At 36.8% G+C, this 20,645-nt stretch overlaps 1 protein-coding gene across 1 annotated transcript; it reads left to right on the forward strand.

The window, feature by feature from the left end:
• Window positions 1–14,285: 14,285 nt before the first annotated feature.
• On the forward strand, window positions 14,286–15,521 carry LOC104113790 (F-box protein At5g07610-like). Its single transcript, XM_033660687.2, has one exon. The coding sequence runs from the start codon at window positions 14,286–14,288 to the stop codon at window positions 15,519–15,521; it is 1,236 nt and encodes a 411-aa protein (XP_033516578.2).
• The last annotated feature ends 5,124 nt before the right edge of the window (window positions 15,522–20,645 follow it).

Raw genomic sequence — 20,645 nt, forward strand, 5'->3', positions numbered from 1 at the left:
TTTGAATCCTCAGGAATAATTCCTGATTTTTGAGCTGTTGCTAGTGTAAAATTCATGAATGATTCATGGAGTTCAAAATAAGGTATGTGAAATAATGTAAAAGGATTTAAACCCCAATAATCGTTATTGGGGTTTGAATCTATATAGATTTAGATTCCAGTAATCGTTACTGGAGTTTGAACCTAAAAGGAATATTTTCACCAATGGTACCTCTTTTGAACTCAAGGATATTATCCTCGAGTTTCAACTTGTAAAAGTTAAAACTTTATGATTGTGTCAAGGAGTTCAAAATAAGGTACCATTGCTGGATTTTAAACCTATAAATATTTGAATTCCAAAATAGTGTGCTGAAATTTTACCTTTAAAAGCTCTAAAGTCTAATATCGTGTATTTTAAATTTCACCTATAAAGAGTATTTCAGACTTCATTATATTATGGGGGGGGGGGGGGGGCTTCACTTGTAAAATGTTTGAAATCCAGTATTGATTGTCGGAGTTGTTCAGTGTATCGGGATACTTTTGTCCAAAATATACCCGTATTTAAATAGAATGGCAAGTCTAATAGTTTTTTAAATCGTGACTAAACGCTAATATAAGGGACAAAAAGTAAATAATTACTAATTTTACTCGCCCAACGTCTTGATGGGCCCTTTGGATGGGACTGTTTTAGGGGCTGAGTTTTTGGGCTGTTGGTATGAAACAAGTGGGAAGTACACAAATGTCCATTTTGAGGACCTTATTTATAGATTTTTAGACTTTGACGCCTCAAATTGGCACACAACTGAAGGAATCTTAATGCTTGAGACTATTTGGAATCGAGGGGATCCAGACTCATCCTCTTGATATCTGGACCAAATAATAAAATTCAACTTAGTCTATGGGTGTATTTCGAACAGTTGCGCTTGAAGTCTTATCGCCTATATCTTATCTTAAGACGAGATCGACACTCTACATGCTTTAGTCTCAAATAGGACACAAATTGAGGTGAACAGACTGGACTGAACCTTCAGAAATGAAGAAGAAGCGGGTGTCTATCACATTTTTTTAGAAGTTATGACAATTTTCACTTGCTTTACAAATGTTGGTATTTCAATCAACAACCCTAAACAATAACAATAGATATTTTGGAATGAATTGTTTTTCAAAACAAAAGATTGTTTCTGTTCCACATGAGGAAGGGGAAGTCGGAAGGGGATGGGGAGAGGAATAGAGGAACAGTGAAAATCAAACCCACACTTGTTTTGTTAAAATATTTCACTAGTACTGTAAGCTTTGGTGATTTCTTTTGGGAAAAATATAAAATTGGTCGGTCGGTCGAAACTAATTACACTTCCTAGCTAAAAGTTATATAAAATATGCATATTATATTTATATAATACATAAATATACAAAAAAATATATTTTGCTCCCGAAAACAATGACAATTATTTCGGAGAATTTGTCGTCAGCGTTCTTATAATCCATTATTCCTCCTCCTTTTATATTGTTTGGAAACCAGTAACTTTTTCGACGTTAACAACTAAGGAAAAATAAAAGTTAAAAAAAATATAAATAAGTAATACTATATTTTTTCCGTACAAAATAAGTACTCAACATACCAATATTATTTTCACCTCTCATTTTCTTTATATTAGTATTAATACCCGCGCAGATATACAGACACTGATCATGTCAAATTATGATCTAAGTTATTTGGTTATGTCTAAATACCTTTAAAATTTAAACCTTATAGATAAATATAGATAATCATTAGATATTAATAAATAAACTGTACACACAAAAAATACTAACCATTTCTTAAATCTTGTAGCGGATAATTCTATTTTCCTTTTTGGTACTATTCTCGGCGATGTCATTGGAACCTAAAATAGTTAGGAACCAATAAAATTAATTTATATTTATGGCAAAGCAACCGAAGATGGAGACATTATGAAGGACTCTTTTGTAAAGACCCGACCGATCGTTTTGGGAAGTAGCACCCTGTTCGGCGGCTTAAGATCTCGAGAAGCTTTGTAATGTGTATCATGACCTGCGTGTGTGGTCGAAATTGGTTTTCACATGATTCGGGATTTAATTGAAAGAACAACTCTTATTTTTGAAATTTAAATGAAAAGAGTTGATCAGAGCTTGACCTTTGAGCAAACGGCTCTAGAATGGAATTTTTATGATTTCAACATTTTCGTATAGTGATTTTGGACTTAGGCGTGCGTCCGAATTTGGATTTGGAGGTCCGTAGGGTAATCTGAAGTATTTCGGCAAAAATTAAAAAGTTGAAGTTTTGGAAGGTTAAGAGATTTGCCCAAGAGTTGACCTTGGGGATATTGGGGGTCATAATGCGATTTCGAGAGTTGTATTAGCTTCGTTATGTCATTTGGAACTTGCATGCAAAATTTAACGTCATTCGGGTTGATTTGATATGTGTCGGCACGAGTTTTGGAAGTTGGAAATTCATAAGTTCGATTCGTGATGCGATTCGCAATTTTAACGTTGTTTGATTTGATTTGATTTAAGGCATTGACTAAGTTCGTATCGTGTTATAGGACGTATTGGTATATTTGGTTGAGGTCCCGGGGCCTCGGGTGGATTACGGATGGTTAACGGATCGGATTTTGGACTTAAAGAAAAGCTGAGGAGTTCTGGACCGGTGCCATCGCGCCTGCGATGGTTTTGGTCATAGGTGTGATACCGCATGGGCGAGACAGTGATCGCAGAAGCGAAATTTGGAGGGACTGGATAGTGGTCGCAGGTGCAAAGGATTTTCCGCACCTGTGTGATCGCGGACGCGGTGATGAAGACGCAGACACAGACGCGGAAGTTGGTAGCTCGGTGTGTGCTCGCAGAAGCGAGAATTCTTGCACACATGCGCCATCGCAGGTGCGGTGCCTGGGAACGTAGAAGCGAAGGCAGCGCAGGAACGGAATGTTGTTCGCAAAAGCGAGCTCGCAGGCGCGCATTATTGTCCGCAAATGCCGAAGGCCTGGGCAAGATCATATAAGTCGAGGGTTTGGCCATTTTCTTCATATTTTGAGTTATAAACTTCGGATTTGGGCAATTTTTGAGGGGTTCTTCAAGTGTTCGATTGGGGTAAGTGTTCTTCACCCAGAATTTATTATATTCCATGATCCCATCTTTATTTTTATCTTATAATTAGTGTTATGAGTTGAGGAAAATGAGAATTTTTGAAGAAATCTTTCAAAATGTAAAATGACGATTAGAAGGACGAATTGATGTTGGAAATTTATAATTTTGATATGGTTGAACTCGTATCAGAATAGGTGTTCGAATTTATAAATTTTATCGGATTCTGAGGTGCGGGCCCGGGGATTGACCTTTTAGTTTTAATTAAAGATCGAAGCTTTATTATCTGGAATTATTTTCTATGAGTTTTATTTATGGATTGAAGTTATTTTGGCTAGATTTGAGCCGTCCGGAGGTTGTTTCACTTGAGAGGGCCATTTTAGAGTATCGGTCTTGCTCCTTTGAGGTAAGTATCTTGCCTAACTTTGTGTGGGGGAACTACCCCTTAGGATTTGAGTCCTTGGTGCTAATTATGTCATATGAAGTCCGTGTACGCGAGGTGACGAGTACATGCTCGGGCTTATTTGTGGAAAGTTGACCTTTTTGGACTCTTAGGTTCTTATGTTCATTAGATATGAAGTTGTTTTGTTATGTTAAGTTTCTCATTTACTAATTTCATATCTACGTGTCTTAATTTGAATTAATTGCTTTATCTTCCACCCTTATTGCCTATTTGATTCTTGTGTGCCTTAACTGAAGTTGTTGCCTCTTCGATTGCCATGTTATCCTTTCCAAATTGCTTATCCTTAATTGAAATTATTATTATCTTTTCTATAATTCTCTATCCTTATTTGAGATTATGATTATCTTTTCCGTTGCTTATCCTTAATTGAATTTGTTTTATCTTATTATAATTGCTCAACCCTAAATGAAGTTTCGTTATCCTTTATCAAAGATGCCTCATCATTATTTGGAATTATTGACTCATGTTATCTCCCTTGTTGTCGAGTTGCACGTTTGTGGAATCATTTGTTACATACTATTTCTCCCTTGTTGAGCTATTATTATTGAGACTAGTATTCCTTATTGTGTTTATTCTTTGTGAGATCGTTCTACCGCTTATTTGTGATCCAAAGCTTTTGAGTTGATTTACTTGCCATATTCTCATGTTATTGTTGTTGTTATTGCTGTCGTACTTAGTCTGTTGAGCCGAGGTCTATGCACGGTTGTGGTATTGACACTGTTTAGAGGAAATATTATGGAATATGAGCACATGTTGTGAAAGGCATTCTATTATGATGTAGTGTTTTTGGCACGTGATATTGTTGGGAGGTTTTGTTCGGGTGTTTGCACGAGGTTTCTGCCGTGCTATTGTTACTATTGATGATGCGCATGTGGCATGACAAGGCGGGCTATATGTATGTGTTTGTGCATGTGGCGAGACAAGGTGGGAACATTTATATGTGCGTACGATGAGACAAGGCAAGCGTTTACTTATTTATTGCGCCTGTAGCGAGACAAGGTGGGCTATGTCAGAGATTAATTTATGGTGACTTGAGATGGCCTGGGGGCATTGTTGTTGTTGATATTTGTGTAGTGGCGTGCCTAACTTGTGTGAGTTTTACCTTGTACAAATTGTGGGGATCATTTTTTATGTGCCATGCATTTCCTCTACTCTTACTCTTTGGCCTGAACTGTGATTGAACACTTGCACAAGCATATACATAATTAATCACCCCTATCGGTTTAAGAAGGTGGGTCCTAATATTATTGATCATTCATACATACCCCATATATTTTCCTTCTATGTGATAATTGTTCTATTGGCACGTGCGTCGTCCGTACAGTTATCAGTTGTAATGAGGGCACAAGATGCCAAGTGATTAGGGTTCACGAATTGGGACCCGTGAATTATGAATATTCTTTTGAGGTTTGGTGCCTCGTGGGGATTATTGAATAAACCTGGTGTGAAAGTGGTTATCCTTATCGAGTTTCTACATGTCTTTCCTTATTTGTTTTTCACCGGATTTAAACTGTGTCCATCTTACTCTACTGTGTTATTACTTGTGGTGTCCCGCTGCTAATTGTTGCTTCTATTTCCTATTGCAAGCACTATATTATTGTTGTCATTATGCGTAGTTCTGTAGAGATATCGCACTCTATTAGTTCTATACCTATACTTGTTAAGGTTATCTAGTGCAGTAGGTGCTTTGATTGTCAAACACTCGTCACTACTCCACTGAGGTTAGTCTTGATACTTACTGTTACTGGGTACTGCTGTGGTGTATTCATACTACGCTTCTGCATATTTTTGTGCAGATCCAGGAAATTCGGAGTTAGTCATCGCTAGCTAGCTGTACGGATCTTGCTGTGGAGACTCAAGGTAAACCTGTTGCTGTGTTCATAGGCCTTGGAGTCACCTTCTGTTATTGTACTTATACTATTTTATCTCTATTTCGAAACAATTATACTTAGAGGTTTTTGTAGCAAACTCAGTAGAGCTTATGACTTGTACTACCAGTTTTGGGGTTGTAAGTTTTGTATAGAGGTTTCTATTTCATACTTGTCAGTCGCTGGTTAAATATTGCCATTTATTCAGTAAATGTTAGGCTTACTTAGTCCCTAAGACTAGGTACCATCACGACATCCTACAGAGGGAAATTTGGGTTGTGACATCTTTGGATACGACTTGAACCTTATTTGGTATGCTGTTATTTTTTTAAAGATATTTTAATTGAAAATTCTAATTTCTAAAACTTTCTATTTCAATGGGGATTACTTGTATAATAATGTAAGTGAAGATATTATCCTTAATTCAAAATCCACCTTAATCGGCTATATAAAAATTTAAATAATTCTTTAGCCGGTGAAATTTTATTTCACCATGACTCTATTTTGAAGATGTACAATAATTTGAAGCAACATTATTGATGGCTGAGGATGAAGAAAGATATTGTTGAGTATGTGGCATAGTGTTTGAACTGTCAACATGTTAAGTATGAACATCAGAGGCCTGGTGGGTTGCTTCAAAGACTAGATATACCGAAGTGGAAGTGGAGGCATATCACTATAGATTTTGTGGTTGGTCAGCCACAGACCCTGAAGAGATTTGATGTTGTGTGGGTCATTGTGGACAAACTAACCAAGTCTGCACATTTCATTCCAGTCATGACTACATACGCTTTAAAGCAGCTAACTTGGATTTATCTTAGAGAGGTTGTTCACCCATATGGTATGCCTGTGTCTATTATCTCGAATTAAGACACTCAGTTTATATCACATTTTTGGAGAGCTATGTAGCGTGAGTTGGGCACACAGGTCAAAATGATTACGACATTTCATCCCTAGATAGACGGACAATCCGATTGTGCAATTCAAATCTTGGAGGACATGTTGCGAGCATATGTAATTGATTTCGGGGGCCATTTGGATCAGTTCCTACCATTAGCATAGTTTGCCTACAACAACAACTACCAATCAAGCATCCATATGGCTCCTTATGAGGCTTTATGTAGGGTTCGATGTCGTTCTCCGGTTGGTTAGTTTGAGTATAGGGAGGCTAGGTTGCTGGGCACTAACTTGGTTCGTGATGTTTTGGGGAAGGTGAAATTGATTCAGGAGCGACTTCATACAGTGCAATCTAGGTAAAAGAGTTATGCTGATAGAAAGGCTTGAGATGTGGAATTCATGGTAGCTGAGAGGGTTCTACGCAGGGTTTCGCCCATGAAGGGTGTGATGAGGTTCGGGAAGAAGGGCAAGTTGAGCCCTCAGTATTTGGTCCTTTTGATGTTATAGAGAGAGTTGGTGAGGTGGCCTACAAACTTGTTTTGCCATCCAGCTTATCGGAAGTTCATTCGGTGATCCATATTTCTATGTTATGGAATTACTATGAGGATTCATCGCATGTGTTGGATTTCAACTTGGTGCAGTTGGACAAGGATTTGACTTATATCGAGGAGCCGGTAGCCATTTTAGATAGGCAGGTCCGAAAGCTAAGGTCGAAGAACATTACATCAGTGAAGGTTCAGTGGAGAAGTCAACCGGTCGAGAAGGCGACTTGAGAGACCGAACATGATATGCGGAGCAAATATCCTCATATTTTTGGCACTTCAGGTATGTTTCTAAACTTGTTAGAGGACGACGTTTGTTTAAGAGGGGAAAATGTAATAATCCGGCCGATAGTTTTGTGTATTTGAGACTTGTTCCCCTATTTGATGCTTTTTGTATGTGTATTTGTTATTATGTGACTTGGTGGGATGGTTCGTTTTGTTTCGGAAAGATTTTGGATTGAATTGGAACACTTAGTTCCTAATTTAGAAGCTTAAGTTGAAAGTATTGACCAAATTTGACTTTTGTGTATTTGACCTCAGATCGGAGTTTTGATAGGTTCGTTGGGCTCGGATGGTGATTTTGGACTTAGGTGTATATCCAAATTTGGATTTGGAAGTTCCTAGATTGATTTGGCTTTAACTAGCGAAAGTTGGCAATTTGAAGGTTTTATTCACAGGTTTGACCCATAGTTGACTTTGTGGTTATCGATGTCCGTTTAGGATTTCAAGACTTGAAATAAGTTTGTATAGTGATTTATGACTTGTGTGTAGAATTTGGGGTCATTCCGAGTTGTTTAGGCATATTCGGCGTAAGTTTGAAATTCAGAAATTTGTATTAGTTCATTAAGTTTGGATTGAGGTGCGATTCGTGATTTTAATGTTATTTTCTACGATTTGATGCCTCGAGTAGGTCCGTATTATATTTTGAGATTGGTTGGTGTGATTGGGCGGGGTCCCGAGGAGACTCAGAAGTGTTTTCGGATGGTTTCAGATCATTTCTTCATGGTTTTGGATTGTTGGTTTCATGATAAGTTACAGTGCATTGCGATCACGGAGCTTGCCTCGTGATCGCGGAGAAGAAGGAGCAGTCTGGAGGATTTTCCTCTTCGCGTTCGTGAAGAAGCACCGTGTTTGCGGAGAGGGGGGAGATGAAGCAGCGTGATCGTTTGAGGGGCATGCGTTCGCGAAGGAATGATGCCAGGAGGAAGAATGCCTTCGTGTTCGCGGAACACGGCTCACATTCTCGTAGGCTCAACAGGTGGTCAGGCATCGCGTTCATGATTGATCTTAGCGTTCGTGAAGGAGGAGCGACAGCTGGTCAAGAGTTTGGCCTTCGCGATTCTGAAGTGGGTCCCGCGATCGCAAATTATATAACTGGGCCGATATTTTAAATATTCTATTTTGAGGGTTTGAGTTATTTTATCATATTTTAAGATTGGGAGCTCGAATTTGGCCGATTGTTAAGGGAATTTTCACGATTTGAATTGGGGTAAGTATTTTTTAATCGGATTTGATTATTATTCATGATTCCATCCTTGATTTTAGCATTTGATTTATGAATCTAAGTGAGAAAAATTAGGAATTTTGGCAAAACTTTTCGAAAATAAAAATTAAGGATTTGAACCTTGATTCGGAGTCGGATTTGGATAATACTTGTATGGTTGGAATCGTATTTGAATGGATGTTCAGGATTTTTGACTTTTGTCGGGTTCCGAAAGGCGGGCTTGGGTTGACCTTTTGATTTTTTGATAAAGATCAGAGCTTTATTAATTGGAATAAATTTCTATAGCCGTGCTTGATATTATTAAATTATTTTAGGCTATATTTGATTTGGTTTGTTTAAGGTAAGTATCTTGCCTAACCTTGTGCGGGGGAATAACCCTTTGGATTTGGACTTAATTGCATATTCGTGTTATGTGAAAAATGATGTGTACATAAGGTGACGAACGTGTACACGAGTGCTATGTATGACTTATGACCGGATTAGACCGTAGGCTATTAATATGCCTTAATTTTATAATTTACTTTATATGAAACATGCTTAAACCACTTGTGACTACATGATCATGATCACTACATTTGACTTAGCCATAGTCATGCTTTATTTGTTGAACACCCGTCCACACTTTTATGTTATTGTCATATCCTTGTATACTTTGTTTTTAAGTTGTGAGCTTATATCTTGGTGAAATTTTGGTATTATTATTTTGTGATATTATGGCACATGTGAACGTGTTGGGCGGATTGTTGGATGTTGGCACGAGGTTTATGATGTGCGATTGTGATTGATGTTGTTGTTGTTGTGATGAAAATAATATTAAACCGGAGCGACAAGGCAGGATATTATTATATTGTCATGTGGGAGCGACAAGGCGTGATATTGTTAAATAGGAGCGACAATGCGGTATATTATTATTTTGTCAGGCGGGAGCGACAAGGTGGGATATTATTATCGTCAAGGCAGGGAGATACATGTGGCATTGTTATTGTGACAAAATTATGGGCACGAGGTGCCATATGTTTATGTTTCTATTTGATGACTTGTTGTCAAGATGAACTTTTACTTATTTGAGTTGTTATCACATATCCAAAAAAGGTTGTTGATGTTGTCTCTGCTATATATTCTGTTGTCAGTTTTCTTTTGATAAATTCTATATGTTATTTGACTAGTGAGTATCACATGACTTGAACCTCGTAATACTTTACTGAGGTTAGTCTTAATACTTAATGGGTACCGATTGTGGTGTACTTATACTACGCTTCTCCACATTTTTTATGCAGATCCAGTTATTTCTGATCGGACAGATCGTTATGCTTATTGGAGACTTCAAGGTATCCCTGATGTTCCGTTCGCAGGCGTCAGAGTCACCCTCTTTACTTTATTTATACTGTTTATGTTTTTCAAACAGTATTGTACTCTTCGAGACTTGATGTGTATTCCATTTAGAGCTTATGACTAAGTACTACCGGATTTTGGAAAGTTGAATATTGTATCCACGTTTGACAGTATTATCGTATTTTTGCAGTTTTCATTAATTTGAAGTTGTTATATTTTGATTGACATCATTATGTCACGACCCAATCTCACCTATAAGTCGTGATGGCGCCTAACACTACAGCTAGGCAAACCAACTTAATAAATTAAGCATATATTGACAAAATTTAAAACCCAAAAAATAATAAAATACCAAATTCTACCAATGTGTGTGCTAAGACCTGGTGTCACAAGTTTATGAGCATCTAATAGATTATACAAAATCTCAAATACTGTCTGAAATAAAAATAGACAGAATAAAAAATACAAGGAGAGACACTAGTAGCTGCAGAACGGCTCAGAAAGTGTAGCTCACCACTATGCCCCTGGATAACGTGGGTGTAATACGATAGGTCCCCCACTAGTACTTGCCTCAGGTCCTGCATAAAAGTGCAGGAAGTGTAGTATGAGTACGTAAACAACGTGTACCTAGTAAGTATCAAGTCTAATCTCGAAGTGGTAGAGACGAGATGACTGACTTTGACACTCACTATGGGTCAATAATAATAATTGAAATACAACTAGGATATTTAAATCAGCATGATTTACAGAATTTACAATAATTTATTTAATCAACGAAAATAATCAAATTCCTTCAAATGCAACAATTCTCAATATATTAATTAAATTCCTTAAATTCAAATAATTTCCAATTTATCAATTAATCTCATTTACAGGAATAACAATTAATTCCTTAACAAGCAGGAATAATAATTCATTAAATTCAAGGATTCTCCAATTTATCAATTAGCTTCGCAAGCAGAAATAACTATTAAAGTATCGTGTAATTATTATTATTAAGCACGATTTTTGCCGAGGACGTACGGCCCGATCCAGAGTGTCGTGTACACTGCCGAGGGCCGTGCTGCACGATCCATAGATGCATATATCCTGCCGAGGTATTCGGCCCGCTCCACAAGAAAGGAAGATATTTTTTTATGTACCTCCGGAAGGAGAGTATATTTATTTTAAGATAAATTCGGGAGGAAGAACAATTTCTTTTAACAATTAATTAATTTAAATAAAAAATCAAGCATATAAAATTTCCATCCTTTAATATCTTTATCTGACAATTCACAATATATTCTTATATATATAAATTAATATTTATTAAACAAAGAATACAATGTACAAATATAATTCATGCTTTGAGTCCTAAACTACCCGAACTTTAGCATTAATAGTAGCTACGCATGAACTCTCGTCACCTCGTGCGTACGTAGCCCCCGCAATTAGCAATAATTATTTAATTTAATCCATATGGGGTAATTTTCCCCTCACAAAGATTAGACAAGAGACTTACCTCGTCTTAAAGTCCACTTTCCAATTATCGCGTCGTGTAAAATTCTCGATTCGATGCCGAAAAATCCGAAACTGTCCAAAAGTTATATAAAATAATTAATATATGTTCAATAATTCAAAATTCATCTATTAAATAAATTAGCCTATCCAATATGAAAAAATTTCTAAAATTCACCCCGGGCCCATGTACCCGGATTCCGGAATTTTTTGGATGGAAACGTCACCCATAATCTCAAGAACTCAAATATATAATTTCTATCCAATTCCATAACTATTTTCGTGGTTAAAATGTTATTTTTATAAAAATCTAGGTTTTTCACCTAAACTCATGATTTTTAAGATTTACTAGTTATAATCTACCTATAATCTATGTATTTAACTCAAGGGGTGTAGAATTAACTTACCTTCCAATTGCTAGTTAAAATCCCCCTCTCAAAAGCTCTGAAATCTCCCGAAAATGGAGAAAAAATGGGCTCAAAATGTCTGAGCCCTGATTTTTAACCATTCTGCCCAACAATGATTTTCGCACCTGCGGATAGTGTACCGCACCTGCGTTCTCACTAGCCTTGGCCAAACTCGCATCTGCGCACACTGCTTCGCACATGCGCGATCGCAGGTGCGCCAAAATTCCGCATCTGTGGTGATGGCCTCCCCTTCCCTTTTTCGCTTTTGCGAAGAAATCTCGCATGTGCGAGTGCCGCGCCTGCGAGCTTCTGTCGCATCTGCGAATGTCGCACCTGTGACTGGCCAAGCGCATATGCGATTCTGATAGTAGTTGGGAGCTTCAATTTTGGCTCCCAATTTCCAACTTGGTCCGAGCCTCGTCCGGTTGACACTCGGAGCCCCCCGGACCCCGCCCGAACATATCAACAAGTTTAAAATCATAAAACGGACTCGCTCGAACTCATGAAACGTGTAAAACAACATCAAATCTATGAATCACACCTCAAACCAAATTGATTCAAACTTAAGAATTTCAAGTTCTTCAATTTATTTCCAATGCGCTGAAAGTATACTTAAACTATTCGGAATGACACGAAATTTTGCGTACAAGTCTTAAATCACTATACGAAACTATTCTCAAACTCGGAATTACAAACGGACTTCAATTACTCAAAATCCTACTCCAAACCAAATTTAAAGAATTTTAAACCTTCAAATAGTTGATTTTTACTATTAAGCGTCAAAACGCTCCCGGGTTATCCAAAACCCGATTCGGACATACGCCTAAGTCCAAAATCATCATACGAACCTATTGGAACCGTCAAATCCCGATTCCGGGGTCGTTTTCTCAAAATGTTGACCGAAGTCAAACTTGTCCATTTAAAGCTAATTTAAGGAACCAAGTGTTCCGATTTCAACCCACACACTTCCAAATCCCGAATCAACCATCCCCGCGAGTCATAAATTAATAAAAGCATGTTCGGAGAGTTTTATTTTAGGGAACAGATTTCTAAAAGTTAAAATAACCAGTTGGGTCATTACACATTATATGATAGATTTACCTAATTTTAGAGATTAAGTATCATCACAACCCCACATGATAAAACTTAATTGGGCATATGAATTGAACCTCTTCAGTAAAAGCATAACTATATAGTCCAGCGCACAATTCATACTCAGATTTCGACTAAAATTGTGCCTTATGTTTAAGAGTAGGTCTCATTTGATCCTTTCACATCCTTTAACTTTACTAAGCGGTTTTAGTTATAGGCGGATCTAAAATTTAAAATTTATGGGTTCCTATTGTAATCTCAAATTAATATACAATATTAACTGGATTCACAATTATATATTTATAGATATTTAATAAATTTTTTAATAAAAATACAAAATCTCCACAAAGGTTACTGAGTTCCTGAGATCCAGTAACTATACCTTACATCCGCCACTAGTTTTAGTCTATTTGACAGAAGCTCCAAATGAGACCTATAAACTAACAGTGGTTTAATGTTAAATCCATGTCACATGGGCTAAAGATCCGACTGCAATGATTTTTGTGGCTAAAGTTTCTAGTGTCAATTTGTCCAATATGTGAAGTGCTTCCGGCGTCAATGTGAATGGTTTTTGGTCTATGCTGTCTGCCTGAAGTGTTACGGTGTCATTTTGAATGAAACATGCGTGTGCTGTTAGTTTAGTGCTGTGTGTTCTATTTTTTTCTGTTAGGTGTACTAAGGCCTCATATTGTTTTTTTAAAGATTAATACGTATGAATCTGAATACATATTTTAATATTAAAATTTATATTAAGATTAAGATATTTAAATATGTAATTTTTAATATTTGAATATATTAAATTTATCTTTATTTGAAAATTAATAAACATAAATTCATACGAAATACTAATTAATCTAATATTCTATCAATAAAATATATAGTTTTTAAAAATATAATAGTTGCTGGTGGTGATGGCTAACGGTAGTGTTTGTGAATGTCGACTAGAGGCGGTGGTTGGTGGTAGTCTTGGTTTATGGTGGTGGTACAAGGTAATAGCTAGTGGTGACGATTATGATCGAGGATGGTAATGGTGGGTGGTGATAGTTAATAATAACAGGTGATGGTAGTTGTGATTGAGGAAGGTGATAGTGGTGGTGATAGTTTATAATGATGGATAGTGTCGGTTATGATTGTTGATGGTGATGGAATGGTTAGTTGTGGTAGTTAAGGTGGATGAGTGTTGGTTGTGGTTGAGAATGACGGTGGTGAGAGTGGTAGGGATGATGGGTGGTGGTAGTCTATAATGGTGGCGTCTATGATTGAGGATGGTGATGGTGACGGTGGCGGTGAAGGTGATGGTATGATGGGTGGTACGGTGATAGTTGATAATGGTAGATGGTGACTACAGTTAATAATGAATATGAGTAATAATATCTTAATGGAATTAAGTTTTTGTTATAAATCTTAATCACATAGATATATTCAGATCCAATAAATGATTGTCAAGTAAAAAAAATAAATATATTTAATAATTTAAATATTAATAATTAAGATGCAGATTTAAAAACAGGTTCAAAGTTTAGGAAAGTTAAAACGCAAGAGAGATTTTAACTAAAAACTCTTCGCATTTCCTTCACAACAATTGTGCGTATCATCCCAAATTTGAATGGCAATACTCAAGGCTGCTTCGCCGGTTGCCGGTGATCTCACCGCTTCCGCCGGCGGCGAAGTGATCGCCGACAAGGAAGACGTTCTAAGTGAAATTCTCCTCCGATTACCCACAAAAAATCTTCTCCAATGCTGCTGCGTTTCCAAACACTGGCACTCTCTCATCTCCGCTCCTCATTTCCGCCGCCGTCACTGCCGCCGCCACGCCTCCACTTCCGCCGCCACTGGTCTCTTGTTGTTCCGTACATTCTCCTTCAAACATCTTATGGACCACCTCGTATACTTACCCAATAATTCCAACGACAAAAAATGTTATTCTAGAACCATCCCTTCTTCCATTCGTAGGTTTCATTACCCTTTAGCCTTTTCAGGTTTTCATCACCTTCATTCTTGTAATGGGTTGTTGTGTTTTGGACTTTTGTTGGCTCCTTGTGAATGTAACCTTTATGTTTATAACCCATGTACATGCTCTTATGCTTCTCTTTCACTGCCTAAAAAATTTAGCCTCTCTACTATTAAAGCTATAAATTTAGCATTTGATCCGTCAAGATCCGATTTTTACAGAATTATTTGCATATATGCTTATAATTCGGAAAATGACAATGACCCTTCTGAGGATTACGTGTATCATATCTTGATTTATGCTTCAGAAAGTGGTACATGGAAGGATACAGGAAAGGGGTTTAATGATAAATATGATTACTTGTTGAAAAGGGGCGTGTTTTTGCAAGGTTGTCTTCATTGGGTGGGCGAAAACAAGCCTTTTCTAGCATTTGATGTCGAGAATGAGAGGTTTAGGACAATGCCTAGTACTAGTGTTCCTGAAAATGGGAGAAAGATTTGTTATTTTGGCGATTGGGGCGGGCGCCTCCATGTTATTCAGGAATGTGATGGGGGAGCAGCTTCACTGGTGGATGTAATGGAGTTGCAGATAGATTATTCCGGTTGGTCGTTGAAGTATCGCATTGATATTGGTTATCTTGGTAGGGCAATTGGAGGTAATGCTGATGGTATTAAGGTTGATGTACTTTGTTTGGTCGAGGCAAATAGAGAAGGGAAGACTATGCTTATAGTATCAGCTCAAGGCAGAATTTATTACTACGATATCGTTGGCAGGACCTTTGAGGAGGTATGTAATGTCTCAAACTTTGCTTCTGTCAAGCAGGATCCCTTAGAGTACAAGTATAAATGGGGTCAAGCCTTTCAACACTTTGAGACCCTTGCTTGTGTCTAAGATTGCATGCATTGTTTCAATCTCACTACTTGGCACTACTTAAGTGTAATGTACTAGAAGCAAGGAATCACGATGTTCTATAGCCAATCTTAATATCTAGTTTGTACGGGGAAGCTTATTCTGCTCTGACGTTGTCATAGTAGTATCTCAAAGTTCCTATCTAGTGTATGTAATTGGTGAAATTCTGATGGTTTGTCTCTTATCCTTTGCTTACATTCTTGTCTAATTGGCAAGTAGAGGTGGTGATCATATGTGTAATCTACTACTGAAGACAGAATGAAGGAGAAATACCTGTTATGACACCTGTTTATGATGATCTTATGTTAGCTTCAAGTATTAAGATTACAATGGGATTAGTAATTTCGGAAGAAGATCAAATTTGAAACTCTTAACAATTTGGAATTGGAAAGAAGCAGTATGAATGAGAGGGACATGCCTTATTCTGGACAATTAAGAGTGTATTAAAATGGCTAATGTTGCAACGTCATTGGGTAGATTTATCATTCAGCTCAAATTGTCCTAACAGCATTCTCATAAGATTTATTGCTTAGGAGATGATGAGTAGATCTTCACGTATAATCTTTTTTTGTTTTTGTTTATTTTGAGAAGGCTTCTTCTGGTTCATTTCTGGTATTTACTTCGCTGCTCATCCTCTGGTAATTTTTCTTTTAAATCCAATAGGTATCAAGTGTCGCTACTTTAATCTATTGATAATGACTGATCTTTTACCCAATGGAAAAGAAAGGAACGCGACAAAGCGTTCCCCTCTCTCCATATCTCTTTGACCCCATGGAAACTAATTTGATGCCTTTAGAAGAAGCACAATGAGTTGTATGTAAATGCATAACAAAGAATGTAAAACCCGAAGAGGAGAATGAAATGCTTCTGAGATCTTTGGCAGAAATCAGAATTTATTGATGACGATTGCTTATAGTTAAGCGAAAAGATCTAAAGTCTGAGGCAAGATTCAAGAAACAACATGGTTCAGCATTTCAGGAGAGCACCAGCAGAATTGAATCCTTTTCCTATGGAAGACAGGATAAGAGGAAACATGCTTGGTTTCTTTCCTTGTATGGATAGTGTAAATGGCACATACAGCTAAATCAAAACAGTAAATTTAGCTGCAAAATTACTTTCAGAATGCTAACTCTTTCATTACCAAAAAGAAGTAACAGTGGAATTAGGGAAAGGAAACCAAAAAAAAACAGAACGTATAACATGTCAGCATTTGCACAATTACTGAATTATTTTCTAAGAAAGATTGAGCATAACTATTTTCTAAGAAAGACCCAGCAGTGAGCTTTCTTCCTCTTAACTTCTCTAGAATCCAATTGGAAAATGGTTGGTAACTTATGAAGCCCAGAATAAAGGCAAACAGTAGTCATTCCAAAGAAGAAGGAAAAGAGAAGAAAACAAGTAGTAAGAAAATACCAATGGAAAGCAAAAGAGACAGGAATAGCTTGAGAAGCTGAGATATCGCGTCTTAGGCTGGACCTTAATATGGTTTTATCTTTTACTTCCACAAGAAATCATGGATGTATACTTTTTAACTTCTGTTAAAAGTTCTACCACGACTTGATGCATCTGTATATATATTAAAAGAAGACTTAGTTTCTGAGTTTGATATAACGTTTACAAAATAGTAACATCGGCAGGGCACCTGGGAGAAGTCAAATGAATGTACATCCAAGTTTGTTGCACTGATAACTTCATGTACTTTTGATACTTTAGGTATCAATCTTGATATATCTTAACCTCAAAAAGCCTAACATGTCTACCAAAGATTCTGTATCCTCTACAAGATTTTCTTTACACCAAAAATAAAATAGAAGAATACAGTACATCTTGACATCCCGAACGGACTTGTATCGGTCTTCAAAAACTCTTGAGTTTCTCTCCTTCCTTACTGTCCACCATATGCATGTAGGTATCAATCTCCACCATGTCTTTTGACTCAATAAGTCTCCAATGTTGTTCCATGATTCCCCGAGTTTAATAGTTGATTCTTGAGATTTAGTATTACTAGTAAAGTAAATTATTGTTTCTTACTTTTACTTTCTCTTAAACTGGGAAGTTCTTTGATTCTTGAGATTTAGTATTACTAGTAAAGTAAATTATTGTTTCTTACTTTTACTTTCTCTTAAACTGGGAAGTTCTCAGGAAACAATCCAGCTTGCAACCTAAGTTGCTCCGACACTGCAGTTTGGGTGCCGCACTTGTGTCGATACGACACTAGTATGGGTGCAGGTATGAGATCTGTATCGGATCTAATCAAACAGTTTTGGGTACTTTGACCACGACGGACGGAAAAAATTCTAGACGAGATACAATTTGATTCCCGAAATCAGAACCAAAACTAGTGTAAATTTGAAGAAAATAAAATACCTTATCTAAGTAATCAGTCCTTTACTTATCTACAACTTGAGAATAAAAAAGAAATTCACACTTTACAAGCTATACTTAAGTATTCCACAAAATTTCTCATAATTTAGACATATTTTTAAATTTATATTGAATTATTTTACCCGGATCCCAACACCTGTATTTTTATTTTATAATTTACATCTTGAAGGACCTGACCTCTAGATCGTACCCGTGTCAGACACCCGCACCCGTGTCCAAGCAACTTAGCTGCAACTGCCTCTTTTAGCTTTGTTTCTTTAGGGCAGATCCTTACTATGAGATTAAGTTACTTTAGTTCCAATAAATGAAGCTAATAATCAATGCGGTTGAAAACATGTATTTTTGAAAGAGTGGAATCTTCCGGGTATGAATAAGAGGAGGTGCTCATTTGGCTCTTCTCATGGGTTTGACGGTGGTAATGAGAGGAGAATCGATGTTAATAACCCTTAATTCTAATATGGTAACTCCTTTAATGCAGGTGTGAAAAGAGACGAAAATATCAGACTTAACTGTTGAAATTTGGTTTGCATTGTTATAATTTTCAATCTATGTTTTTCCCTATCACGTGTTGTTGACTCTTGCATGCCATTTTGGTTCATCTCTCTGCAATGTTAGGTCACCATTTGGTATAGTTGGATTCAAAATACCATTTTTATGTCAATGGGAATATCATATTTCCTTTTCGTTTGTATTTTAGTCCGGAAGAGGAGAAATGGAGTTTTTGGCTCCCCTTATGATATGTTTAAGTCAATCTATTGTTATTTGAGATAGAACGTTCTTATTATCTTTGCTACAACAACTGAAAGAACCATTTTAATTTTTATCTTATATATGCTGGGGCGAAGCTACACTCTTGTATACATTGTATATATATGTAAAAAAAATATTAGGTGTTAGAGATATATAATATATATTGAACACCCTTTATCGAGGAATTTATTTTGCTTCTTTCAAATTTGAACACTCTTTGAGAAATTCCTGACATTGACACTGTATGTATGGTGAAAGCTAGAGTGAAATATTTTAGAGCTATTTCTTTCCGTTTCCAAGTTGACATGTTTATCGCCTTTTGGTTTGACTTACATTTCTTTCTATGTTTCAGATTTTAATACCAAAATTTGTACTTGTAGAAATAAAATATTTTATCGCCCATGGTTGCATGTATTGTCCAAGTCACTTCTCGTACAATCTTGGGCGATGGTCCTAATTTCAGTGCTCGATTGAGTTTAGGAAATTCAATATCATTAATATAAGCAACAAGGCAAACTTCAACCGAGTTTAAGGAATTTCACATCTTTGAGATGATGGTGAGGGTGAACCTCAATTGAATTTAGGCATCTCACATCTTGAAGTGATGGAGAGACGAATGTCAACGAGGGTGCTGAGTCTTTATGTAGAAGTTAGTTGTGATACAACTGTCAATTAGCAATGTACAACTGTCACTTAGGTATTAAGTTAAGTAGAGAAGAGTTAGTTGAATTAGTTAATATATCATTGTCTGTCGGTTAGTATATAAAAGAGTAAAGAGTCTGTAAATACACAGAGATTTATTTTCATTTGTCTCTGTACATCAGAGCTTATCAATGGAGCTGTTTCTCTCTCAATCTTCTCTGAAACTCTCTCTATCTTATTCACCATGGCTGAACTAATCAACATGGTATCAGAGCTTTGGTAAATCGGCCAACTCAGCTACTACAGAGGAGTATTAGAGAAGTGTATTTGTTCTTAGATCGAGCTATTTCTTCATCTGGAAAAGTTCCTCTGCAACCTAGGGATTGTGGAACTTGTTAATTTCAGTTGAATCTCGACAAATTACTGTGAAATTCATCTCTAATTGCTTGTTGTGGTTCCAAATCAGTAACCTAACTAAGTTTTCTGAAGAAACATAATGGCAATTGAGGAATATGATTCCGTCTCTGCTACTCAGGGTGCTACAGCTCCAACCCCAAATCTTCATGACTTGGATCTAGTTCATCACAATCATTCTTCATACATTCATCCATTAGATACGCAAGGTTAGGTACTAATCTCTATTCAACTTCAAGGATCTGAATATTATTCAATTTGGAGTAGATCTATGAAAATTGTATTGCATGGCAAAAATAAGCTAGGCTTTGTTCTCAGTACCTTTAGGAGGGAAATGTATGATCATAGTCTACACGAACTGTGGGATAGATGTAATGGAATTATTCTAGCTTGGATTATGAATACTGTTTCACCAAATCTCATTAGTACTGTGATTTACGCATCTAATGCACACAAGATGTGGGAAGATCTTAAGGAAAGGTTTGATAAAGTCAACGCCTCTAGAGACTGCTATATTCACAAGGAAATGGCTACTTTGACTCAAGGTGTGTCATCTATGTCCGTGTACTTTTCCAGACTTAGAGAATTGTGGAATGAGTACGAGGCCCTAGCACCTCCACCCTCTTGTGGTTGTCTCGAGTCTAGAAGATATGTTGAACATTATTAGACACAAAATTTGTACCAATTTTTGACAGGTTTAAATGAATCATTTGAACATGCTAAGGATCAAGTTCTTATGACTCGTCCATTACCTAACATCAATCAGGCATATGCCATGATTATTAATATTGAGAGTTAGAGAAAAAATGGTGTTGGAATCACTGTTGGTATTGGTGCTAAAGTTACTGACCCTACAGCCTTGCTGAGCAACAAAACTTCAGCAGGAGGTTACAGACAAAAGAATAATTCTGGCAA

Source organism: Nicotiana tomentosiformis, chromosome 11, assembly GCF_000390325.3.
Source record: "Nicotiana tomentosiformis chromosome 11, ASM39032v3, whole genome shotgun sequence".
Classification (NCBI taxonomy): domain Eukaryota; kingdom Viridiplantae; phylum Streptophyta; class Magnoliopsida; order Solanales; family Solanaceae; genus Nicotiana; species Nicotiana tomentosiformis.